This window comes from Scyliorhinus torazame, chromosome 11, assembly GCF_047496885.1.
Source record: "Scyliorhinus torazame isolate Kashiwa2021f chromosome 11, sScyTor2.1, whole genome shotgun sequence".
NCBI lineage: Eukaryota > Metazoa > Chordata > Chondrichthyes > Carcharhiniformes > Scyliorhinidae > Scyliorhinus > Scyliorhinus torazame.
Genome location: NC_092717.1, coordinates 190,970,804 through 190,997,961, shown reverse-complemented (window position 1 = coordinate 190,997,961; position 27,158 = coordinate 190,970,804). Strand labels below are relative to the sequence as shown.

General features: G+C 42.8%; 1 protein-coding gene across 1 annotated transcript in view; it reads left to right on the top strand.

Annotated features, from left to right (window-relative positions):
* Window positions 1-24,138, top strand: part of csrnp1b (cysteine-serine-rich nuclear protein 1b) — a 32,361-nt gene extending 8,223 nt beyond the window's left edge. The window contains exons 2-5 of the mRNA XM_072468201.1: window positions 9,556-9,794; window positions 15,241-15,500; window positions 16,278-16,574; window positions 18,541-24,138. Coding sequence (XP_072324302.1) covers window positions 9,581-9,794; window positions 15,241-15,500; window positions 16,278-16,574; window positions 18,541-19,572 — 1,803 coding nt within the window. The 5' untranslated portion in view covers window positions 9,556-9,580 and the 3' untranslated portion in view covers window positions 19,573-24,138. The remainder of the gene's footprint in view (window positions 1-9,555; window positions 9,795-15,240; window positions 15,501-16,277; window positions 16,575-18,540) is intronic.
* The last annotated feature ends 3,020 nt before the right edge of the window (window positions 24,139-27,158 follow it).

Here is a 27,158-nt window from a genome sequence, read left to right as displayed (position 1 = left end):
TGCTGAATCCAAGTCCCCCGCTTCCAACTCTGTCTGAGAAAAGCTAACTCTGCACAGACCTGGCACCTTTGAATCTGTGGGGCTCAATTGTATGGTTTCTTTAACCACTCGAGGTGGTGAGATGCAAAGCCAATTTGACTTCCCTAAGTAAAAGGTGGGCTTAGCATCTCATTGTTAAGTTATATATCGTCAGTGCAGCCTTCTCTCTTGCTAGACGAATAACAGTTTATGGCTCAGTTGGTTGAACTGCTCCGCCTTTTGGCTAAGATGAAGCATGAGATCAAGCCCAAGATGAGGTACAATGCCACTTCTTGTTAGCTTGGATCTTGTATGGTCTCCCTTGTGGAGCACATGAATTGGATTCAGTTTAAAATTGATCTGGTTTCTGAAGCAAGCAATGAGATGGATTAAGGGCTTGCCCTTCACAGGCTGTGCATTTGGCTTTGTAACTTTTAAGAATGGGATAAAAGTATTTTTTTTAAAGTTGAAAGTCTCTCAGACTTGAGGCTTTATCTCCAGGCTGCTGCTTAGTAGTATCCAGGGTGCATTGCATTGGCAGGGCCTTTCAGGGGGAACTTTCAACCAAGGTCCTGTCGGCCTGTTCCTGGCAAGGAGTTTCCTCTGAATTCTCGCCTCGATCACCACCCAGATTCACAGATTAGCTGGCTAATCATCGCATTTGCTGTTTGTGGGATCGTTTTGTGCAAAGTGCAGTCATTGTGTTGGTTTACGTAAGAGGCTATGCTTCAGCAAATAATTTGGCTGTGGAGCACTCTGGGATTTCTTGTGGATGTGATGTGGTTCGACATACTTTCTCCTTGTTTAAAGTGAGCAAGGAATTGATCGTGGCTCACTCTTTCCTTTTAAGCTGCACTGCCTTCCACTCTTCTCTCCCTCTTGTCACGCTACTGCCCCCTTCATACAAAGGGAATATCAAACCCATCTGGGTGAAATACTTGCAATGCACCGTTCCAAGCTGAGTGGGAGTCATAGAGCCAGCAGAAAATTCCTGTGGCTTCTATCTGTTCCACTGTTTATTTTTACTAAAACAAGACAGTTTAAATGGAATGAATGAGGGAGAGCTGGAGCCAAGGAACAGAATGTTCTTTGGCAGTGGAGACAGGGTGCAAAGCTTTTTTTTTTTCATCCTCTGTGTGAATTTGAAAACTAGGTTGCAGATGTTGTAATTTCTCCCACTGCGCCACCAGAGGGCAGTGTCTACGGAACATTTATTCTGCCCGTGTTACTACAACTCTTCAGAATTGAGATGATTGTTTTTCAAAATTGAGAACAGTTCAATTTATTTAAAAAAAGAATCAATTTTCTGTTGTGTGGAACCTTTTTGTACAAGCATGGCAGTAAGCTACCTATTTTCCACAAGCCATAGGATGTGAACCAAAAGGCTCCCATCTGTTTTGGATTAAAGCCAGGAAGGAAAGAACTGACTGCCAACATTACCAGAGGGAATTGCCCCATCCCAGTTGTCACTTAATGTTGGATAAAGCAGAAAATGTTAGTATTTCTTGAGGGGAAAGTGATACTTTGGAAAGATTTCCATTGATAGTTCACTTGCGTTTTAGATGCTGTCGCTGCTCTAGGCATGAGCTGTTTAGGGAATGCGAAAGATGGTTTGAAGTGCTTAATGGTGATGAGGGTGCTTGTCTGCAGCATGATGACAGGGGTGAGATCTGTTAATAAACCCGCCCCCCCCCCCCCCAGCGCTATCTTTCTCACAATCTTTAGCATAGCAATAGTAACAGTGTCATCAAGCAACGTCTGTTCACCGAGACTCCCATTTGGGTTCCACCGAAACCATTCGTTTTTAATTGCCTTGATCCCAACATGGACGCAAGAGTAAGGCCAGAAGAGAGGCGAGAGTCACTGCCCACAATGTCTGAATTCAACTAGGTACCAAGGAACCCAAGAAAAGCTGAGGTCTGTGGTAAATAAACAAAACCACTCGAGCAGCTGGAACCATGACTGCTGACATACTGGATAAGGCTGTGACCAAAGGACGATCATTGCAGCTCCGGGTCGTCACTGCTGGAGATTTTCAGGGCAGCATCGTTGGCCCAAACATTATCAGCTGCTCAGTGGTGTTCGAAGGTCATGCGGTGAAACTTCTCACTGTTGTTGATGTTGGTGTTTAGCCACATTCGACTTTTGGCAATGAAGCAGCCCATACCAATTTACAGTCCAATCTGGGAAGCACCCAGATTTGTCCTGAGAAGCCATATCAGTCGAGCAGTACCACATCTCGAAGGAAAAGCTCCAATTAATTACATCCACCTATCTACAATGACGTTGCCATCAGCAAATCTCCCACCAACATCCTGAGGGACATCATTAACCAGAAACTTAAGTAGACCATCCATATTAACACCATGGTTATACAAACTGGGAAGAAGCTGGTTATTTTGCAATGAATGACTTGCCTACTGCTGCCTTGAAATTCACCACTGTTTACATGGCTGATATCAGGAATATGATCAAATGCTCCCCATTTCCTGGATGGATGCAGGTGTAACAACATTTGAAGCTGTACACTGTAGAGGTCTGAGCAGTCTACAATATTGCTGCTTTACTATTGAATTCTATCCTCCACCACAAACACTCTTGTGGCTGCAGCAGGTACCTATGTGAGTCAGCATTGACTCAGTGGTACCACTGTTGCTTCTGAACTGGACGGCTCTAGGTTAAGTCCCAGTCCAGGGACCTAAGCACCAAATCTATGCTGATGCTGTGGTACAATACAGAAGGAATGTAGTGTTGGAGATGCCAGCTTGTGTATGAGAGTTAAACAGAGAGGCTATCTTCGATGGACATAAATGATTCACATTTTGAAGAGAAGAGGCCTTTGCCTCCGCATGGGATTTATTCATCAGCAAAATTGCCTGAGAGATTATCTGGTAATTACCTCATTGCATTTTATGGAATCTTGCTATGCTCAAACTGGCTGTTGCATGTCCTACCTTGCAGCTGGGGCTGGGCTTCAATTGTCTTAAGTATGTTGGGACATCTGATTTCCTGAAAGGCGCTATTTAAATGCAAACTTTTTTTCAATATTACATCAGCTTACCTGTTGTGTTTTCTAGAATACAGTGTAATAAATTTACACTGAAGCAAATAAATATTAGCTTTTAAGTCCGCTCAACATTTCCTTGTGTATCACTTCTTGACCCATTTAAAAATAGATCAGTATTGACTTAATGCAGGATTGTTACTAAACCACTTTATTCTTTGAGGTTTGATGACCTTTCTTGCTCCCATATCCAATCGTGTCAGTCGTAGGAAATTAAAATACTCTTAATATCCAGCTAATCCTCTAAAACATGTCATTCTGAAATAATTGCACAGAAAGATGTCTCTGCCATCCATAAATATCCCTGTTTAAAAAAAACATGGTTCTGTGCCATTTCCTTGCACGTTGTGTGTGTATATATAAACCTCTCAAACAAGACCACATGAGACTGAAGTAACACTGCAAGTAAACACAGACAGCAGTTTTAATAGATGTTCATTGGTCAGATTGTAAACTTTTCTGATTTTATTTTTCGCAACCTTAAACTTGACTGTATAGTGCAATCACTGGGATTCAGTAAAATGTAATGTGCAAAACTTTTAGTCTCCACTTGAACAGTAGTTGAAGCTGGCAGGAGAATCATTCTTTGCTAACTGAAGCTTAAGGTTATGTCTGTTGACTTTTGTGTTTATCTTGAGTAAGTTACTGTCACTTGTGGTGGACTTTTAAGAGAGTGATGTGAGAATATTTAAGAGCATCGCAAGAAACCAGTCAGAGCTGTACTGTGGTCTGTTTAGCACCCAACACTTGACATGTTTCAGGATATTGATATTGGACTTGGTTCTTTGGATGGGGTGGGAGAGTGTGGTAAAACTGAAACAGTTGAAACTCTGGTCATGCATACACATCTGGTTTGTGAGCATTGGATCCTGTTGGGGAGCGAGCATAAGATTTTGCAGCAGGCTTTGAGTTGCGAGAGGATGCTGGTCTCTTAACGATTTAAAAATTTAGTCATTATTAACAGAAGGATTTAATTCATTCGGCTCCCACCTTTTTTCTCAGGTATTTACAGTGAGGCAGATCACACTGTTCCGTCTAGTCTTTACAACTCTGGAATCTGGCCAACTGTTTGAGTACATTTAATTCCCAAGTTCTAAGAAAAATACTGAAGCTGCCCTGTTCAGAGAATGCTAACCTAACTACATGCTCAAATCTGTGGTGATGATGAATCACTGACAAATGTTGTATTTTCCTGGTTGTCCCAGCCCTTTTTGTGTTGCTGGGCAACAGCAACGTCTGCTAGTAGCTGCATCATAGCACTTGATAAAAGCAAATTACTGCAGATGCTGAAATCTGAAACGAAAGAGAAAATGCTGGAAAATCTCAGCAGGTCTGGCAGCATCTGTAGGGAGAGAAAGAGCTAACGTTTCGAGTCCAATGACTCTTTGTCAAAGCACTTAGCACTTACTGGAACTGTTTTGGATATTTGTCTAGGATTGATAAGCGGGATGTTTGATATAGCCATTCCATTCAAACTCTGACCACTCCAGATGTGCTTCACCATTCTCTCACCAAAGACAAAATGAGTTTGAGACTGGCATTTATCCAGCACCTTTCTTTACCGCAGGAAATCTCAAAGTACTTTTGAAGTATGTTGTTTTGTAGATTAATTTGTGTACATCGCAATTGTTTTGACCGGTGTTGCCTGAGGAATAGATTTTGCCCTGGACACTTGTTACTGTTGTGGGATCTTTATATCCAACTGGGAAAATGTGACCTCCACTCCGAAACACAATGCACCAGTCCTTCTATCCTCCAGTGATATATCACCCTAGATTATGTAGTCAAAGTCTCTGGAGTGGGACTTGAACCCACAATCTTCTGAATTCAAAGGGGGAATGCGATCATTAAGTCAATGACCAGACCGTCACTATATTACATTGAATGCAATGAAATATATGGAACATTTCACATCCTGTCCAGTCGACTTGTACAAAATCCCTTCCCAATTTGGGTTGTGCTGAGTGGACTTTTGAACAATTGACTCCAGGATGAAATATCAATCATTTCAGATCAGTTGCTACTTGTAAGGATCCTAGGGGTGATGAGTTAAGATTACAAACTCAATACAGTAGGATAACATTGACCTTGGTGTAGTTTTATTTTGCATTGGTATCAACACACTAAATATACCATGGAACAATGTCAGTCTCTTGCACCATCTTGAGTAGAACAACACAGGAGCCACAGCTGTGGAGGTGTTCCTGTCTGCCAACGTAGCTGAAGGGCTATATTCCACAAGGATTTATGTTCCCTGGTTTTACCTGGGATTATTCCAGGATGCAGAAGCCACTGGGGTTTAATGCATCCACAAGATATCCACTTAGGACTTCGAATTGTTACCTGCTCTGTAAAGAGAGGAAAATACACTTGCCTGAGTCGCAACTGTACAAATACCTGTTTCATTACTCATTTGGTATAGATGACATTGAGCTTAGTGTGTGCAGTGCATATGATACACTGGTGGATCATCAGCTCTTGACATTCTCACTCAATGAACCACTTTAAACAGTCTATTAAAAACCTATGATTAACTTTCAAAGGACTATCATGTGTTTCATACTGAATGTCACGACTTTTATCGCACACTTCTCTGATCACACCCACAGCCCTTTCCTTGTCTTTTTTTGCTCTTTATTGTCGCACAGTAGGTTTGTGTTTAATTTTATTTCAGTGGATGTTTGCTCACATACACTTGGCATGAATCATTGTGAAATCTTGCAGTAATAGATCAGATGAGCCTTCCATAGAAAGTCGCTTCCACCCACGTGCAGGCTGCAAAATGTTGCAGAATCACTCTCGTGAAGGGAGGGCAAGTCATCTGGTTACATTATTGAGTGTACTGTACTGAGTCATGTGTGGGAAGTTCTTGAGCCTGCACTGACACCAATGAGTAAGCTGTGTTTACGAGTATTTGTTGTGTTGTATCAGATTACTCAGTACATAGCCACAGCCCTGCAATGCCAGTTGTTTAGTTCAATGACCGGCCTCTTGTGCACTGCTTAACCTTCTTCGTTAAAGGGTCAAAGCCAGAACTCCCTACCCAGCACCACTTTCACATGGACTGCAGTTCACCACTACTTTTTTGAGATGGGTAATTAGTACCATACCCAGAGAATGAATTTTTAAAATTATAATCTGTTCTGGGTGTTGGTGCACGATCAATAACTCCAGAAGCGAGATCGGAGACAATTGAAGGCTTTCATACGCTAGATGTTTCTCCCAGCACGCAGGTACAGAAGAAAGCTGCTGGGGCGGCACGGGCTCTTATACCCCGCCTTGCAGGGCGGAGCTAACATGCAGGCTTAACCAATGGGAACAAGTACATTCTCCACCAATGGTATTCCGGCATTACCTGGTACCGTAATCCTTCTAACACAGACTACCACAGGTGTTAAATACTTTGAATAGAGCCTTAGGATCTTTTACTTCCACCTGAGAGAGCAGACGGTACGCCCAAATAAAAAAATCCCCAACAGTGCAGCACTCTCTCATTACAACACTGAAGTGTCGACATGGATTATGTGCACAAGCCCCTGGAAAAGGACTTGAAGAATACCAGCAATTACAGCTTTGTCATTGATCATAATTGAATTTATTAAATCTGATCATGTGTAGGCTGACATCTGGAAGAAAAGAAGACCACCAACTATATTTTGTTTTATTTATTATTTATTTTGTTATAAATTTAGAGTACCCAATTCATTTTTTCCAATTTAGCATGGCCAATCCACCTAGCCTGCAGATCTGTGTTGTGGGGGTGAAACCCACGCAAACATGGGGAGAATGTGCAAACTCCACACACTGCCCCAGGGCCGGGATCGAACCTGGGACCTCGGCGCCATGAGGCTGCAGGGCTAACCCACTGCACCACCGTGTTGCCCGACCACCAACTGTATAACCTGATTAACTAACTTATTGTTCGAGGATGAGGAAAGCTGCACCACTGCCCAATCTGGCCTACTTGCTGCACTAGTCCATATTACATGGTTAACTGTAAATAATTTATTCCTTCGGGCAACTAGGGAGGGAGATCAGATGCAGTCTTGCCCAATCATCCACATTTCCAGAACAAATACCAGCTTCAGGTTTGCCTCCCATCATTCTGGAACAGAACAATAGAAGCCCCTGAAAGACACATTCCTGACTACACAGGTGACAATTGGCTGTCACCAATGCAGGGAACCTAGTGCAGTTTGGACCGATTTTTGCCAAGCGCTCATAAACTGACTGGAGCAAGAACCTAAGCTAATGTTTCTCTCCATTCAGGAATGCGAGACCACTTGTTCCCTACCCAGTTGCTGCTGTCTTCCCCACAATGTGGTCAACTAACTCAATACAGATCAGAATTTGACCATGAAATCTTCTGATCCATTTGACTTAATGCGACCTGGGGTGATTCCTTTCCTCAACTCGGCAGTTAGCAGGGAAATCCAGATTGCAGTTTGGGTAGTGATTTTGTTGCTATTCCTTAAAAGAAACCTCTTGAATGTTCTTCTTATTAATTGGGGGCCATTTACATTCTCCGTCATTCGGAAGCCAGTGTTGTAATTAAGTGGTGTATGCTGACAAACTGGGACACTCGGTCTGGGATTTTACTGAGAGGTTTTAGTGACATCCAATATGGCTGTAATGTGTTGGCTGCAGCTTAGTGGTAGAATGCTCACCTCTGGTTGGCAAATCATAATGTTGTCTGACTCTTCGCACTGCTACTGTTCTACACTGCTAGATATGCAGCCCGTAGGATGCGGTTAAACCATCTACCCTCTCTGGTAGAGACGCATCCCAGTGGAGTACCCCATTGTCCTGGCCAATACTTAACCCTTGAACAGTATTACTAATACAGATAATCATTTACCTCATTGCTTGTTGTTGGACTTTGATATGCACAAATTGCCAACTGCCTTTGCTGGTTGTAAAAGAGTGGCTGCGCTTCTTTAACTCGAAAGCAATTTGAGATGTCCTGGGGTCGGGAAAGGTGCTGCAAAAATGCAAACTTATTACTACTTTGTCCTGATAGTGTAGATCACAATTCTCATCCATTAGTTGATCTCCGGCGTGGCTGGAGTTCGGCTCAACAACCCTTAGCTGGAGAAAACCTTTTTTGAGTGAGGAGCTGTTATATCCAAACCCCTCTCTTAACCAAAACCATGCACTTTCCACTTTACTGCTGCATTGATCTGAGGCTTGCTGATGGACCATGAGTTTAACCTGGCGCCGACTAGCATTGTTTGTATAGTGCCGATATTTCCTCCAAACACTGCACTGATCTGATCCATCAGGAAAGATCTAGTGGACTTTTCTTTAATTTTGACACCTGACAGAAAATCTGCTTTTGAGAATTTTCCTTGTTTCGTGCAAATTAATAAAAGTTCTTGCTGAAAAGAAGGCATTTGTTTTTTAAAAAAAAAATAATCACACCGCATGAAGAATATTGCTGCTGGCTTTAGTACCATTATTAACCTTCAAGATAAACCTGTAGGCTGTGAAGCTTACTGTTTTAATTCCATATACAATCGTGGAGTACCCCATCCACCACATGGCTCTACTTGCCCCATTCTTTTATTTTCATTTTGTTTTCGATGTGAACCCATCTGGCAAATACAACTATTGTTTCCCTCAGAGGGTGATGGTGAGCCATTTTGCATTGTCGTGATTTGATACAAATAAATGGTTTATTAGGGCTGGTAAGATTGATGTGGATCTGAAATTGCATGTAGGTCAGACAGTGTATAGAAAACATGTTTTCTTCAAAAGGGCATTAGTAAAGAAATAAACAATTCAACAGCTTTATAGTCCGTGTCAGCTTGATATATTCGGGTACTTTATAAAGTTCTCAAACTACTATGGGTGGGATTTGAACTGATGTTCTTCAAATTAGTCCAGAACTTTGAATACTAATCCAGTCACCTAACCATCCCCGCTCTTTTCTAATTTTTCCCATTAAGGGGCAGTTTAGCGTGGCCAATCCACCTACTTTGCACATCTTTGGGTTGTGGGGTGAGACCTACGTAGACACTGGGAGAATGTGCAAACTCCACCGGGACAGTGACCCGGGGTCCTCGGTGCCGTGAGGCAGCAGTGCTAACCACTGCGCCACCCACCATCCCCGCTCTTGAACAAGGAAACCAGCTCTGCAGACAGAACACAGAACCTGTCTCTCCCTCCCCTTTCTGTTTTTAAAAATGATTTTTGCCATGCATCAATGTAGCTTCGTCTGATCATTTTCTGTGGATTTTTAAAACATCTCTGAATGTAAAGACATTCCTCGACGATTTGGTTGTCGAGATGAAATTAAATCTACTTTGAGGTTTGCAATGTATTGAAATGAATTGGAGTAGAAGATATGCCAGGATCATTAGTTTAAATTCAAGTCTTGCTGAAACATTCAATGAGCGCAGCTGTAAGGTGTATGGCATGAGGTAGACAAACTCTTCATTGTCTTTTTTCCCCTTTGTGCTGATTTTAAACAGAACTGTGACCAAACCGCATTTTGCCATGAGTGGAATTCTGAAACGAAAGTTTGAAGAAGTAGAAGATGACCCCTGTTACTCATCTTCTCCGTCATCATCCTCTTCCTCCTCTTCGTCATCTTCCTCTGCCGCTTCATCGTGCTCTTTGTCCTCCAACTGGGACTCTGATGATGACAGCTCGTGTGGTGAAACATGGGCAGCCAGAAGCCGTGCAGCTTTCCCTTCAACACCATTTACCCGTAAGTACTCAACATCTCTCACTCACACACACACACACACACACACACACACACACACACAGCCTATTCACAGTTAAAGAGCTTGATTAGAACAACAAGGTGTTTGGTGTCCTCACCATAAATACATCCTCTGGGTAACATCATGGGTGGGATTTAAGCAGGGAATCCCAACAGCCGGTAAGTAAGGGCCTGATTGAAATTAAATTAAACCGGGCTCCTGAAAAGGCTATAGCGGGTTTGCAAGTGAATGGACGCACTGCCACACCTTGTGATATAAGGCATTCTAGATTAAAAATGGAAATGTCCATCTAAATAGCATAATCAAGCAGAAACTGACCATTCAGCCCAAAATGGTAGTGTTTATTTCCTCTTCTCCCCACCCCCTTCCCACACCATTCTTAATCTAAGCCTATCAATAAATCCTCCTTTTCCTTACTATCTCCGAGCTTTCCTTTTAAATGCATCAGAGAGTTGTTTCATTTTTCTTGTAATGAATTCCACATTCTAACCACTGAGACTTCTCTTAAATTCATATTGCATTTATTAGTGACTTATTAATGACCTCTTTTCGTTTTCCTTACAAAAATCTGTTTTGTAGCAACACTGCCCAATAAGCCAACCAACCAAGAATATTTAATTTATAGTACGGGAGATGGTGATGTAGTTATATCACTGGACTAGTAATCCAGAGACCCGGGGTAGTGCTCTAGAACCTGGGTTTCAATCCCAGCCCAGCAGGTGGTGAAATTTGAATTTGATGATCTGGAATTAAAAGTCCCATTAAAACATTGTTGGTTGATTGTCCTGAAATCTGCCAGCCTTCCTGGTCTGGCCGACATGACAGCAGACCCACAGCAATGTGGCTGACTCTTAAATGGCCTCTGAACAAGGACAGTTAGGCATGGGCAATAAATGCCAGCCTAGCCAGCGACGCCCACATCCCATGAACAAATTTGTCAGACAGTAATTGGAGGAGAAAGAACTCCATTCTTGATATGCAGGCTCTGAATCCTCCAGCAGATGCTACCCATGAAAACTAAGGGCTTTGGTAATAGTTTGTACTGAAAAATGGAAATACGCATAGATGTCCTCACATCTCTAGCTCACTCTCTCTCACTGACTGGCACTGCCCCCCCCCCCCTTTAAGACCTCCTTGAAAGCTATCATAGAATCCTACAGTGCAGAAGGAGGCCTTTTGGCCCATCAGGTCTGTACCGACCTTTGAAAGCAAACCCTAACTGGGCCCAATCTCCCACTCTTTCCCTGTAACCCCACCTGACCATTGGGCATTAAGGGTCAATTAATGCCAATCCACCTAACCTGCACATCTTTGGACTGAGAGGAAACCGGAGCACCCAGAGGAAACCCACGCAGATAGAACATAGAAAATACAGCGCACAACAGGCCCTTCGGCCCACGATGTTGTGCCGAACCTTTGTCCTAGATTAATCATAGATTATCATTGAATTTACAGTGCAGAAGGAGGCCATTCGGCCCTTTGAGTCTGCACCGGCTCTTGGAAAGAGCACCCCACCCAAGGTCGACACCTCCACCCTATCCCCATAACCCAGTAACCCCACCCAACACTAAGGGCAATTTTGGACTCGGGCAATTTATCATGGCCAATCCACCTAACCTGCACATCTTTGGACTGTGGGAGGAAACGGGAGCACCCGGAGGAAACCCGCGCGCACACTGGGAGGATGTGCAGACTCCGCACAGACAGTGACCCAAGCCGGAATCGAACCTGGGACCCTGGAGCTATGAAGCAATTGTGCTATCCACAATGCTACCGTGCTGCCCTTAAGAACAAATTAATCTACACCAAAGCATTCTATCGTAATCCATTTACCTATCCAATAGCTGCTTGAAGGTCCCTAATGTTTCCGACACAACTACTTCCACAGGCAGTGCATTCCATGCCCCCACTACTCTCTGGGTAAAGAACCTACCTCTGACATACCCCCTATATCTTCCACCATTCACCTTAAATTTATGTCCCCTTGTAATGGTTTGTTCCACCCGGGGAAAATGTCTCGGACTGTCTACTCTTATCTATTCCCTTGATCATCTTATAAACCTCCAAGTCGCCCCTCATCCTTCTCCGTTCTAATGAGAAAAGGCCTAGCACCCTCAACCTTTCCTCGTAAGACCTACTCTCCATTCCAGGCAACATCCTTTGCACCTTTTCCAAAGCTTCCACATCCTTCCTAAAATGAGGCGAACAGAACTGTACACAGTACTCCAAATGTGGCCGTACCAAAATTTTGTACAGCTGCATCATCACCTCACGGCTCTTAAATTCAATCCCTCTGTTAATGAATGCTAGCACACCAAAGGCCGCCTTCACCGCTCTATCCACTTGAGTAGCAACTTTCAAAGATGTGTGAACATAGACCCCAAGATCTCTCTGCTCCTCCACATTGCCAAGAACTCTACCGTTAACCCTGTATTCCGCATTCATATTTGTCCTTCCAAAATGGACAACCTCACACTTTTCAGGGTTCAACTCCATCTGCCACTTCTCAGCCCAGCTCTGCATCCTATCTATGTCTCTTTGCAGCCGACAACAGCCCTCCTCACTATCCACAACTCCACCAATCTTCGTATCGTCTGCAAATTTACTGACCCACCCTTCAACTCCCTCATCCAAGTCATTAATGAAAATCACAAATAGCAGAGGACCCAGAACTGATCCCTGCGGTGCGCCACTGGTAACTGGGATCCAGGCTGAATATTTGCCATCCTCCACCACTTTCTGACTTCTATCGGTTAGCCAGTTCGTTATCCAACTGGCCAAATTTCCCACTATCCCATGCCTCCTTACTTTCTTCATAAGCCTACCATGGGGAACCTTATCAAATGCCTTACTAAAATCCATGTACACTACATCCACTGCTTTACCTTCATCCACATGCTTGGTCACCTCCTCAAAGAATTCAATAAGATTTGTAAGGCAAGACCTACCCCTCACAAATCCGTGCTGACTATCCCTAATCAAGCAGTGTCTTTCCAGATGCTCAGAAATCCTATCCTTCAGTACCCTTTCCATTACCTGGCCTACCACCGAAGTAAGACTAACTGGCCTGTAATTCCCAGGGTTATCCCTAGTCCCTTTTTTGAACAGGAGCACGACATTCGCCACTCTCCAATCCCCTGGTACCACCCCTGTTGACAGTGAGGACGAAAAGATCATTGCCAACGGCTCTGCAATTTCATCTCTTGCTTCCCATAGAATCCTTGGATATATCCCGTCAGGCCCGGGGGACTTGTCTATCCTCAAGTTTTTCAAAATGCCCAACACATCATCCTTCCTAACAAGTATTTCCTCGAGCTTACCAGTCTGTTTCACACTGTCCTCTCCAACAATATGGCCCCTCTCATTTGTAAATACAGAAGAAAAGTACTCGTTCAAGACCCCTCCTATCTCTTCAGACTCAATACACAATCTCCTGCTACTGTCCTTGATCGGACCTACCCTCGCTCTAGTCATTGCTGGGAGAATGTGCAAACTGCACCCAGATAGCCACCTGAGGTTAGAATCGAACCCGGGATCCTGATGCTGTGAGGCAGCAGAGCTAACCACTGTGCCACCATGCTGCCCTAAACCAATATAATTATTTTTGGCTTGATTATACTTCTAGGCAGTGCTTTTGGATGTTTCCCTTGGTTAAAGGTGCTGTAGCGATGCAGTGGTTGTTGCCCTGCTTCCTGCAGGAAGTGTTTATATTCCAGTTATTAGTAGAAGCTTGCCTTAAAGACTTGGTTGAGAAAGAACATAACTTTTATTCCCCAAAATGCAGTATACAATAACCAATTTATTGCCCATGCATCAGTAAAGATGAGTAAAATGTCTGCCTAGTTAGCCCTGGTCAGTAGGACAACAACGATGGTGCTGAGCCTGATTGGATTGAGGGCAGGGCTGGCCTGTGATGCCTTAATGATTGAAGCTCTTAAACTTGCATGTGTAAATCTAGCCTCTCGGACGAAGAGACAGCTTGAATAGGATGTGGTACTCTTAGCAGCAGGGTTGTCTTCCTCTTCTGTCCTCTAGTGAGAACTGGGTAAAATTCAAAGGATGGAATCAATGGTTTCTAAATCACCAGGTACTATGTTGTGTTACTGCTACACTTATTTAAAAAACCCATGCTATAAGCATTTGTAATAACAGGCCTTCATCTTAATAATTTGCTTAAAATAGGTCTAAAATTGGTCCTCAGTGGGAAGGACAGCAACTGAGTTCCTTGAAACTAAAGCTGCCAGAAAATCTAATTACAGTTGGGCATTTTCTCAGCATTGAGTCATGTGCTGAGGCTCCCAATGTCTAGAGTGGCTGTTTCCTTTCTCTTGTTGTTTTAAAAAAATAAATTTAGAGTATCCAATTCATTTTCACCAATTAAGGGGCAGCTTAGCGTGGCCAATCCACCTAACCACATCTTTGGGTTGTGGGAGTGGAACCCACGCAGACATGGGGAGAATGGGGGCTGTTTAGCACAGAGCTAAATCACTGGCTTTGAAAGCAGACATGGGGAGAATGTGCAAACTCCACACGGACAGTGACCCAGGGCTGGGATTCGAACCTGGGTCCTCAGCGCCACAGTCCCAGTGCTAGCCACGGCGCCACATGCTGACCCACCCACCGTTTTTTTTTTTTTAAAGGAAAAATGTTTTTGTTGTAATTTTTGCACTTGCTGTTGGTTTGAATATGGTTTGTTCATTTTTTTCCCCATTATGAATTTGCCATCATTTCTCCCTCATCTGGAACATCGTGCAATAAGTTTTTAAAAGCGCTCACTCACGCAAAACCCTATAGAGAAGATCACAATGAAGCTGAAAGTGTAGTATTAAGACACCATGGCCATAGCTCTCCACTCTCCCAAATTCAAGTTCATTGGCAAGCTCAATAGCTAAGGCCACTGAAAACGTTTGCACTTCCTTGGGAGTTTGGCATTAGTCATGGCTCAAAGGCACCCTCTTTTCATCAGAATGTTGTGGGTTCAAGGCCTATTCCATCAATTTCAGCACACCATTCAGGCTGAAGCTTCAGTGCAGTACTGAAGGAATGTTGCACCGCTGGAGTTAGTCTTTACCTGGGTCCCATCTGTCCATTTGGGTTGACGTAAATGATCATTTAGCACAGTTGAAAAGAATAGCTGGCCCTGCATTTCTGCCTATCTCTCCAACAACCAGCAATACAAGATCTGATCATTTATTTTAACGTTGTTTACTTTGTGCCAAATGGCTGCTGCAAGTCCTTATGTTGCACAAGTGATTGTTATTTCAAAAGCATTGTCAGATGGCCTGAAGTCGCTAGGGCACTTTTTTTTATGGCTAAAGTTTTATTTTTAAGCCGTATGTACCTAATGAAAATATCCCCTTGTAATTAAAACCATGAACAGCTAAATGCTTATTAATGTTATTTTCTCTTTCCTCCTTGAATTTGCAGCTGTGCCCATCCTGAAGAGATCTAAACGCATGAGAAAGAATAACGTCCAATTCGACCGTGTTGTCGTGTTCTATTTTGCACGGTGTCAGGGGTTCACTAGTGTTCCAAGCCAGGGCGGCTGCACGCTGGGGATGGCCAACAAGCACAGCTCATGCAGGCAGTACACTCTCGCAGAGTTTGCCAAAGAGCAGGAGCTCGTTCGCTGGGAGAAAATCAAGGAACTTTTGAAAGAACAGAAGCTGGATTCTTTAAGGCTGCAGGTATGACGCCTGGGGATGGTAGTTGTGTTACTAGATAAGTCATCCAGAGTTGATTCTCAATTCCTGGATGAGAGTTCACTTGAGGAGAGATCAAGTAGAATGGGCCTCTTGTCTCCTGAATTTAGAAGAATGAGAGGTGATCTCATTTAAAGCACCAGATTCTGATGGGGCTATTTAGCTGGAAAATCGAACCTGGCACCCTGGCGCTGTGAAGCCACAGTGCTATCCACTTGTGCTACCGTGCTGCCCGAATTCATTGATGGATCATCCATGCTGTAGGAACCTTTTGACCCACCATGCCTGCACCCATACTTCAAAAGAGTTATTAATCCCACTCCCATGCCTGCTCTTACCTCTTTCAATTTCTTTTTGAAAATTACTTTGTGTCTGCATCCCCCAACCTTCCAGCCAGTGCATTGCAGATAGTAACAATATTCGCCTGCAAATATTTCCAAGTACTTTCCGTATCAAATCACCTTGCCCTGGTTGTTCTTTTGCACCATTTCTCCTGGATGAGATCAGCCAAATGAGCACAAACAGGAGACGGGCCTTTCTGTCCAATGTGCCCGAGTGATGAATCAAGGTTTGGGGAGTGCAGGGAGGGGGAATGGGATTTCTTTGGTATTTGTCTCTCAAGACATGATGAGCCAGGTGGCCTCCTTGTGCTGTTAATTTAATACGTGGAGACATTTTGAGTACTGCTGCAGGAAAATTGTTGATCACTGGGTTTAATTTGGGAGGAAAAATAACACGTCTCTTTCCCTCCACCCCAAATAGTTGACGAAGAATGGTACCGTGGACTCTGAACAGGCTGACCGGCTCACCGTGGATGACATCTCGGATGACGACATCGATGTCGGCGAGGTGGAGCTGGACAGCAACTTCTTCCCCCAGCCACACCATGCTAAGAAACGGCACATCCTGCTGAAAGCAGCTGGGGTGAAGAAAATCGACAGAGAGGAAAAGCGGGAGCTGAACGCAATCAGAGTGTCGCGCGAGGACTGTGGCTGTGACTGCAAGGGGTTCTGTGAACCAGAGACTTGCAGTTGTAATCTGGCTGGAATTAAATGCCAAGTGAGTGAGCAGCTGATTAAATGTTTAATTTTATACAGCAAGATCTGTACGCTTGCCAGCGTGGCAAGTGGTATTTTGGATTTTCTGCATTACAATTTTTAATTGTGTCTTTAAACTATTTTAAAATCTGCAAACCATTACCTTCGATTGTGGTAAATCCCATCAATATTTCACCTTCAAAAAAGAGACCAGTATTGCTCTCTTCTCTCTCTCTCTCTCTCTCTCTCTCTCTCTCTCTCTCTCTCTCTCTCTCTCTCTCTTCTTTCTCCCCACATCCAATCTTTCCATGCAGGCATTCTGTTGACTCAGCAGACTTGGTAGCACACCCAAATCTTGTAGCCATACAGCTGTAAGGCCTAAACATGCTTTGCTGCTGCTATTTAATTCTGTGGTTGTTACGAGGAATTGTTGCTTGTAAAAACGAGCACTGGTTTCATAGTAATCCTCTAAATTCATATTAAAAGAGAAACCTGTATGGCAGGATAAGGGAGCAGCTTGGCTTCCAACCATTAAAATGTAGGTTAAGTAATTAAGTAGCCGGAGGGGCCAGGGTCTACAATGCAATTTCTTGATTCAGATTTGTCAACATGCATGGCCTGCCTTGTCAACAGCTAACATTTCATTGAGCTGAACGCTAATCCCTCTGTGTTCCAGATGTTTAATTATATAGAGATAGAAGTGTAGAAGATCAACAGCTCTGGTGTTTAGTGAGCACTGCATGTGCCTTCAAAACAGCAGCTCTTTTATTTTTTTTAAAAAAACCTTCTCTAAATGAAACTTCATTATTACTGGCTCTTTTGATTTATTGTCACTTGAGGCCAATGTAGGATGACCTATTAATTTGAACCTAAGTAAACTAACAATTGAAACCCTGTAAAAGACCTGACACTCTATAATGCCTCATCAATGGTGTCCAAACCGTTGCACAGTAATTTGAAGATTGATTGCTTATGTCATACTGAAAGGTCCCACAAACTGCAAACGAATAAAGATAGATGGTCTAAGTGAATAGAAGAAGATGCTTTTTTTAAATTTAGAGTACTCAATTATTTTTTTTACAATCCACCTACCATGCACTTCTTTGGGTTGTTGGGGTGAAACCCACGCAAACACTGGGGAATGTGCAAACTTCACACGGAGAGTGATCCAAGGCCAGGATCGAACTTGGGACCTCTGGCGCTGTGAGGCAGCAGTGATAACCATTGTGCCCCTGCATGCCCTCCTAAATGAAGATGCTTGAGTCCAGTGAACAGTGTTTCCTATTTGTTTTCAGGTTGCACTATGGCTTCTCTTAGTGGCTGCCTGTGCATCAATCGAAACCCTTAAGCAAGTAATTATTCCCTACTGAAGACCTCATGAGCAGATTTCTCTGTGCAGGATGACCCATGTGTTGGCATGGAGTCCCTACTTGATATGCCCCCTGAAACCATTGGAGCCCTCCCCAAGATACCCTTCCTCCATTGCCTTTCAAACCCCCGCCCCTCATGTCTTCTGGTAGCTCGTCATCCGGCACAACCCCAATACAATTGTCCAAGTCCTAGTCCAACACTGATTGGCTGGTAGCTTTGAGGTGGGACATGTATTCATGAGAGTTGAAAATCCTTCCTCCAGCCTGTTACATGGCTGCCGGGTGGTTGGTGTTCCCATAAATGGGCTTAACCAACTCCCCACCCCCTAATGTTTGAACCAGGAGGGTGGGAATTATATTCTTATGGAATCCGGCACCTCCAACAATTCAGCCCACTGTTGGTGCGAAATGGCAACAAGAGAAATCTATTTGTGTGACATCCACTGAACTAATTTACCATCTTCATGGAAGACATGAGGAAATGAGAGATGAACAAAACTATTTCCAGATAACTAAGTTACTGTGGTAATTGAGTTGGCACTTTAGGCTAGGCAAGAGTACAAAAGGACAACTTATGTTCCTAAAAGCTTACCTTTTGTGCATTTTTGTACTGTGCAGATGGATCGCATGTCTTTTCCCTGTGGTTGTACAAAGGACGGTTGTGGTAACACAAAGGGGAGGATAGAGTTCAACTCTGCCAGAGTGCAGACACACTTCATTCACACCATCATGAAGTTGGACTTGGAGAAAAGACAATCAAATGGTGAAAATAAGAATGGAGAGTCAGATATGCCAAGCTTGGAAAGTTCCCAGCACTATGGCTACTCAACAGACAAGGCTGCATTCCAAGACAGAAGTGCCTCCTTAACACCAGCCTTTCACTTCAGTGAGGAGTCCGATGACAGCGAGGATAACAGCTGTAGCAGTGACATGACCGACTCCAGTTCGTCAAATTACAGTGAGGAGGTGGATGAGGGAAGCAATGACCATTTCTTAGATAATGCACCGCAGTCTCATCAAACACCGGACATTGACGATGATGGACTGGCCCGTATACTCCATTTTAACGATTCTGATAACGAGTGCGGCAATGATGCCGAGAACCAGGATGGCTTCCCTTACTTTAACCCATCAGATTTTTTCTGTGAGACTGGTGACCAGCACTGTGGCATGGAAAGCTTCAAGTTCAACACTGAGTACTACACTAATCATTTGCCCAGCTTGGATGAGAATGCCAACCAGGAGGGCAGTTTCCCCCTGGGTGATGTAGCTCCGACACAGGGCAATGGCCATGTCTACCCCCCAGTCCAATGTCCGGATCAGGCCACGAAAAGCTACACTGACCTCAGCCTGTCGACTGACTCCTTCGAATTTTTCCAATCATTCTCCGAGTTCAACTATGGATCGTTTCACAATTCACAGAAGGACTACGAAAACATGGACAATTGTCCAACCCTGCAATTTCAGTTCCCTGTGTTTCCCAGTTTCTCCCAGGCTGCTGACCCAGGCAGCTGTTTCTTGGAGTCTCTGATTAGTCTGGCTGAGCCGATCACCGCAGACTCATTCCCAGAGCCCCCTAAACCTTTCCCAGACAGTCAGCATCTTGAAGAAGCCATCAAGACCTCCATTATGGAAACTGTGAAGGTTTGACTTCAGATTATTGAAGTGACTGGTTCCAAATTTGTTTATTTCTTTTCAAAGATAATTGATATATATCTTTTATGAAATGACAGATGTATTTAGCCGGGGGTGGGGGGGGTGATTGCTGAATTAATTGAAATTCCGAGTCGAGGAATCATTCTGCGGTAATTAGTCCTCAGTTGTGTTAACCATGGATCCAGTGAGGCTACAAATGGCTAAATGATTCTTCAACTTGGAGAAGTGGGAACGATACTCCTGATCATCAAATAATAATGATTTGTATGAGAGAGCTATATATTGTTTAAACCAGAAAGATAATTGGACCCTGAGTGCATTGTAATAATGACACATCCGTGCTGAATATCGGTGGTACTTTAGTGAAGAGCGAGACAGAAATAATGACTTACTGATGACACTTAAAAGTGGAATGGAAGAAGTCTCCGCATGCTTGGCTTCTTATCAATGGACGTCTGGCAGCTAATTGGACAATAATTTGACGTCTTTGTGGCCAATCCTATTCAAAGAATAACCTTTGTTTTCTTCAGCCCTGATCGCCTATCTTGTATTATTTGCTGTATTTGTTTTTACTCCATCCCCGTCTGAAACCTGAAAGCAACAGCCCACTCTACCAATTAAGCTTTGCTGCTGGACCTTTATGACCTCATTCCAATGCCTGTACTACATGAACCCATACAATGAGTGCCGGCTAGCTGTTAAAGTGGCCAAGTCTACTGCCATACCCTTGTGCCACGCGCCCTTATTGAGGGTGTCAAGATCTCTCCCTAAGAATGGATACCCTGATCCCTGCAGGTTGAAGCCCATGGGAGCAACCCAGTTTTCACCTTCAGTCTGGCTGAAATCAACTAACTCAATCCAAATTGGCCATTGAACCCGGAATACTCCTGGTATTTCTGCTTCATCGCCACCCACATATTACATTGTGCACTAAGTCATTTTGGTAGCCCATAATACTACATAATGACACCTGTTAGAAATGAGCCTTATTCACACACACCCGTGCATTAATTCACATCTGCATTAGGTCCAGTAATTATTGATAATTGGATGAGAATGATCTTTCAAGCTGTGAAATCTGCCCTCTCTCTAAGTGAGAGTGGTAATTGAATTGTCCAGTGAAAGTGTACATTGAGATTGTCCAGCGATACAACGTGATTTTTTGTTGCACCTTTAACGAAGTAAAAGATCCCAAGATGGTTCAAAGTAGGGCTAACAGACAAAACTCTTGATAGCCACATAAGGACCCATACAACAGGTGATCTATATCTTGGTGAAAGAAGTCAATTTAAAGGAGATCAAGCATAAGACCGAGGTGTGACGGGTTAAGTAGAGAATTCTGCAGTTTAGGGCTTAGATGGCTGATGGTAGTAAAGTGAAAGAAATCACCTTGCCATGAGGGCCAGAACTGGAGGAGTGCAAAGTTCTGAGGATTGTAGTGCTAGAGGAGTTAAAACGCAGAGGGAAGCAGGAAGCAAATATGCACCAGGATGAGAATTTTAGTGGTCGAGGTTTTGAACTTTCTATGATAAGATTCCGACCTGTGTGACAGCACAGGTTGTCGACATAATTGGGTTTGAATTCTGAAACCAAAAATTGAGATTTGATTCCAAGCTTCAATTTTAGGACATCTTAACAAAAGTAGATGTAGCAGCATCTAATGCAGTGGTATGTACCCACTTGTGCGAGTGACAAGAGCATTGATGCTGTGTCAAATTTAGTTGTTTAAAATATTTTTTTTTTTTTTTAAGAGTACCCAATTTTTTTTCTCCCAATTAAGGGGCAATTTTAGCATGGTCAATTCACCTACCCTGCACATCTTTGCATTGTGAGGGTGAGACCCACGCCGACATTGGGAGAAGGTGCAAACTCCACACGGACAGTGACCTGGGGCCAGGATCGAACCCGGGTCCACATCGCTGTGAGGCAGCAGTGCTAACTAACCGCTGCGCCACCGTGCCGCCCCACCAAATTTATTGTATTAGTTGACTTTCCCAATGGGAATATCTTTGATCTCTTCTCCTGATCGTTGTCCAGTGGATGCAATGCAATGGATGACTGGAACTTGGGTATGTAATAAATGTACGCATCACTGGTAAAGAATAATTATAAGATTCTATCCACATTTTCATATGATTTAATGGGATTGAATCTCTGCATTCTTTGACAAGAAGGGGCTGCAGCCCAATTAATATTTACTTACAGTAGGCAGATTGTACAATTGGAATTTGAAAAGCATGTATAATGCTGGAAATGTACAAACGGATCTTTCGGTATATGAGTTTTAAATGTAACCGTTCCCGAGTTCCAATGGAGTTTCTTCAAACTGACTTTTTCAGTCTTGCACTGATTGACCTGCTCTGCATTTCCAGCACTTTTTCGGAGATCTAACGTGCAGTTTTCTAAATATATATTCCTACAAGATACAAAGATTCTTTGACTGGCTAATGCACAAATTGACTGACTTACTATGCAAAGTCTTAACTACAGCCGAGCCTAGCAAATTTTAATTTGTAGGTGCAAAGTACATTGATAAAGCCAACTTGAGACAAGGTCTTAAATAACAGGAAGTTAATAAGTAACTTTTTGTAATACTGTACCTTAAGTATTACATGTGCAGTTTTTATTTATTTTGTACTGTATTTATTTATTTTTGTACATGCAGTACTGCAAGAAGCACTGTGGTTTAATAATGAAACAATGGAAGTGCAATACAGCCTTTCAGTAGCACTGGTCTTTCTGATCATTACACTGTTATGATAACTGTGTTTGCTCGAGCAGTATTGTCACTAGTCATCTTGGTACCAATATGCTACAGAAAATCAATATTGCATAAAACCAGCTGCAAACTGCAGTTTTGGCCATGCACTTTTTAATTTGTTACCTTTAAAAGATGCTTTATATTTTCACCAGCACGAGACCTGTAACCACCAGTACTTTGTCCTCGTGTTTTTTCCACAGCCTAAAAATGCAATTTCCACACGAGCCAAGTTCAGAGGGACAAAAGCTCTGACTTAGATTGCCTGGGTGTTTTTCAACGCAAACTTTGCCTATCAAATGATGATCACTAAAAATCCTAGTGACAGCACTGCTTCAGTCAAGTGAAACACTTTATCGCGGATTCTTGGCTTTTCTCCAAGAACTCTGCAAAATATTTAAGATTTGAAAAGTACCTTTTGGTAAGAAAACATTTTTAAAAAATTAAATGCGTGAATTGCATTCAGACTTTTAGTGTTTTAGGCTGTATTTTTGGCATGAAGGTCGTAACTCTGTAAAGGTAGCTAGGGATTTGAAACCTTTAATTATTTAAAATTCCACAAAGCTAATTTTTTTTTTTTTAAAGCTTACAGTTTATAATTTATTGCAATTCTGTGAGGAAGTAGCATGCGTGGTTCAGCCCAGTGTCAATATGCAGAGGAACTATAAACATTTTTGTAGCAAAAGGGACGCTGCAGAATAATGGCAGTAAGATCTGCAAGATGGAGAACCCAAAGTAGAAAGGAATCATAAAATTAAAATAGATTGATCTATTTTCCAAAGAGCTTTTGGTGTTTTTGCAAGCATTTATTGATTCAATTTTTTTTCCAATGTATAAACTTTTTGTCTGTTAAATACTTTAGAATTCTAGTCAATTTGAAAGATAACTGCTATTGTCTACGGTCTCTCTTCCCCTTTTTTCCCCTTCCCCTCAAGTTTTTGAAAGTGAAAAGAACAGATGCTGTTGAGTAGAGATTACAATTGGTTCAATTCCAGTGTTTTTTTGAGAGTTTGTACGAAATTCTCCTCCACTTTAAATGTGTTGGCACATGTTAAAATGACAGTGAACCGTGTTTGCGTGGGTTTCGCCCCCACAACCCAAAGATGTGCAGGCTAGGTGGATTGGCCACGCTAAATTGCCCCTTAAATTGGAAAAAATGAATTGGGCACTCTAAATTTATATTTAAATTTTTTTTTTTTAAATGACCGAGGAGCCCTGTATGACGGGCTAATTGTACTTGACATTTCAATTCAGTTGGAGAAGGGCTTTTTTTAAGTAGGAGGCGAGTCTGTAGTCAAGTTAATAATATATTTTCTCTTCAGCCCCCTGAAGTTTCTCTGCATAAACAATCTGAACCAAGCAATATGCAGCTATACTGCCTTTAAAAGTCATTAATTTATTTTTTGTTCCCTTTTCAGTTTGTGGAAAAATGAATTCCGTTCCTTCTCAAAGGCACTAGAAATTTGTAAATAAGTTAAATCTCACTCCATTGTATGATTCATTTTTTTTGCCTGTTTGTACATAGAAAAAATGAAATTTGGTATTTATTGCAAAACTGTTAAGATAATGTTACGTATTGAATTGATTTGTCTGTACATCTCCCATTTGCCTTCAATATGTAAATAATATATATTAGACTTCAATAATTTTGCCGAATGGTACTATGATTTTTTTTAAAAAGAAAAACACATTTAGCTTAATCTGTAAAATATGTCGGTGGACTCCATGCTATTCATTTCATTCAAGCCGTATGAAATCATTTTCATCATACTTTTAAATAATAAAATTATATATGCAAGAAATGCAAATGTTTGTGATTCTTCCTTTCAGTTATCTTCCCTGTTTTTTCTCAATGTTGCTGATTGCCAGGTTACATTCCAATGATTACCAGCCATGCCCTGTTACCTGACCCAAGTGGTCAATTAGTGACAGCGTTAGCCCTTGTGTGAAATTTCATGGTCCACCAGACTGGGAAGAGGTAGCGAGGAATGTTGTATCCTAATCAGTAAGAAGTCTTACAACACCAGGTTAATGTATCCTAATCAGATCCTGTTATTGGCGTTCTCCGCACATACACCAGCATGTCTGTTCACTTTCCTGCAGGAGTTATTGAGTAGCAACAAGGAGCAGGAACCATGGTGTTTTTCTGTTTGAATTTTGTACCCTTATTCACAGAGAACACATGAACTTGGGAGTAGGAGAAGACAATTCAGCCCTTGAGCCTGCTCCGTCATTAAATACGATCATGGCTGATCACATCGCAGTTTCACCTCCATTTTTCTGCCTGCCCCCCATAACCCTCCCTCAACTAATTTAAAAACCTCCTGTCTCCTCAAATTTGTTTAGTGTTCTGACTTCCACTGCACGCTGGGATAGAGAATTCTACAGATTCGCAATCCTTTTGAGTGAAGCAATTCCTACTCATTACTGTTTCAAATAGCCTAAAACTCTGGTCTCTCATTCTAGAATGTCCAACAAGGAAACATCTGCTCCATGTGTACCCTGCCAATCTCTTAGCATCTTTTATACCTCAATTAGATCTTTCATTCTTCTAAACTCCAGGGTGTATAGGCCTAAATTGTTCAATCTCTTTTACAAGTCCTTCATCCGTGGAATCAAATCTAGTGAACCTTCTCTGAATTTCCTCTAATGCATTTATATCCTTCCTCAATCAAGGTGAACAAAACTCCTGTGCAGTACTCCAAATGTGGTCTCACCTGTGCCCTATGCAGTTGCAACAGCACTTCCCTACTTTTTATATAATTATAATAATAATCGCTTATTGAAGTTACTGTGAAAAGCCCCTAGTCGCCACATTCCGATGCCTGTTCGCGGAGGCCGGTACGGGAATTGAACCCGCGCTGCTGGCATTGTTCTGCATTGCAAGCCAGCTATTTAGCCCACTGCTTTACGAGCCCCTTCTACTCTTTCATTAGCAATGAATGTCAAAATTTCATTTGTCTTATTACTTGCTGCACCTGCATACAAACTTTCTGTGATTCATGAATGAGTACACCCAGATCCCTCTGCACCAAAGGACTTTGAAGTTTCTCTCCATTTAGATAAAAAGTTGCCTTTTTATTCCTCTGGTAACCTTGCATTTATCCACGTTACACATTCCATCTGCCAAATTGTGGGCCCACTCACCTATCCATGTCCATTTGTAAATTTCTTACTTCCTCATTGCAACTTGCTTTCCAACCTATTTTAGTGTTGTCTGCAAATTTGGCTGTAGTACATCCCTGCTAATTGATATAGATTGTAAATAGTTAGGGGCCAAGGACCAGACCCTGTGGCACATCGCTCGTTAAGAGTTTGCCAATCAGAAAAAGACCCATTTATCCCGACTCTTTCTTTCTGTAGGGCAACGATCCTCTATCTGAGCTAATATATTACCCCCAACCCCATGGGATCCTACACTGTGCATTAACCTTTTAGGATTTACAGTGCTGAAGGAGGCAATTTGGCCCACCGAGTCTGCAACAACCCTTGGAAATAGCACTCTACTTAAATCCACGCCTCTACTCTGCCTATCCTAGGAACTTCACCTAACCCCTTGGACACTTGAGGGGCAATTTAAGCATGGCCAATCCACCTGACTTGCACATCACGGAAAAATTTGCAAACTTCACTCAGTCACCCAAGGCCGGAAGTGAACCCGGGGCCCTGGAGCTGAGGCAGCAGTCCATTGTGCTACCCAGTGTGGCACCTTAATCAAATGTGACACCTTTAATCAACTGCCTTCTGGAAGTCCAGATTCACTATCTACTGGACCCCCAATATCCAATTGCTTGTTACATCTTCGAAGAACCCCAGCAAATTAGTCTAACCTGATTTACCCATGCTATGCTGATTGATGGATCTGTTTTGACTTTCCAAATGTCCTATTACTACTTCCTTAATAAGGATTCCAGTTTCCCAATGACAGATGTTAAATTAACTTTCTATTGTTTCCTACTTTCTGCCTTTCTCCTGTGAGAGGAACCGGAGATTTAAAAGAGCATGAGGAGCCAGAGATTTTAAAAAGTGCTGAGGGCAGAGCATCGGAGCGGTGTGTGTGTATATATAAAGTAACTTGCCTCGGGGATTCCTGGTCTCCAGGGAGCAGTCTTGGTGGGTGGAGCATTGGAGAGGTGAGCACATAAAGTAACTTACTTCGGGGATTCACAGCCTAGCCTCCAGGGAGCATCAGTGAGATGAGTACTGGGGATTCCATTGAAGCTGAAAAAAACTGACATCACATGAAAGCTTTGACCTGATTGGCTGATAGGGAATCTGTGCTAAATTTTGGGGGGAAAAAACTGCAAAATGAATTAACTTGAGTAGAGATGGCTGGGCAGGCGATGTGCTGTAGCTGCATGACGTGGGATCTGGTGGATCCCATTGTGAGCTTCTGTGACTACATCTGCAGGAAGTGTTTGGTGCTTGAGGAACTTTGGCTCAGAATTTATGGGCTTGAGTCTGAGCTTCAGATTGTGGCACATCCGGGAGGGGGAGAGAGTTACTTGGACGCTTTGTTTCAGGAGGTGGTCACACCCCGTAGATGAAGTACCTCCAATTCGCCAAGTGGTCAGGTACAGCAGGGTGTGACTACGAGTGAGACAGAGAGAGGGATCCCAAATTCAGAAATTGAGGAGCCTCCGCCCTTGACCTTGAGGTTTACGAGGTTTTCATAGATTATCATAGAATTTACAGTGCAGAAGGAGGCCATTCGGCCCATCGAGTCTGCACCGGCTCTTGGAAAGAGCACCCTATCCAAGGTCAACAGCGCCACCCTATCCCCATAACCCAGTAACCCCACCCAACACTAAGGGCAATTTAT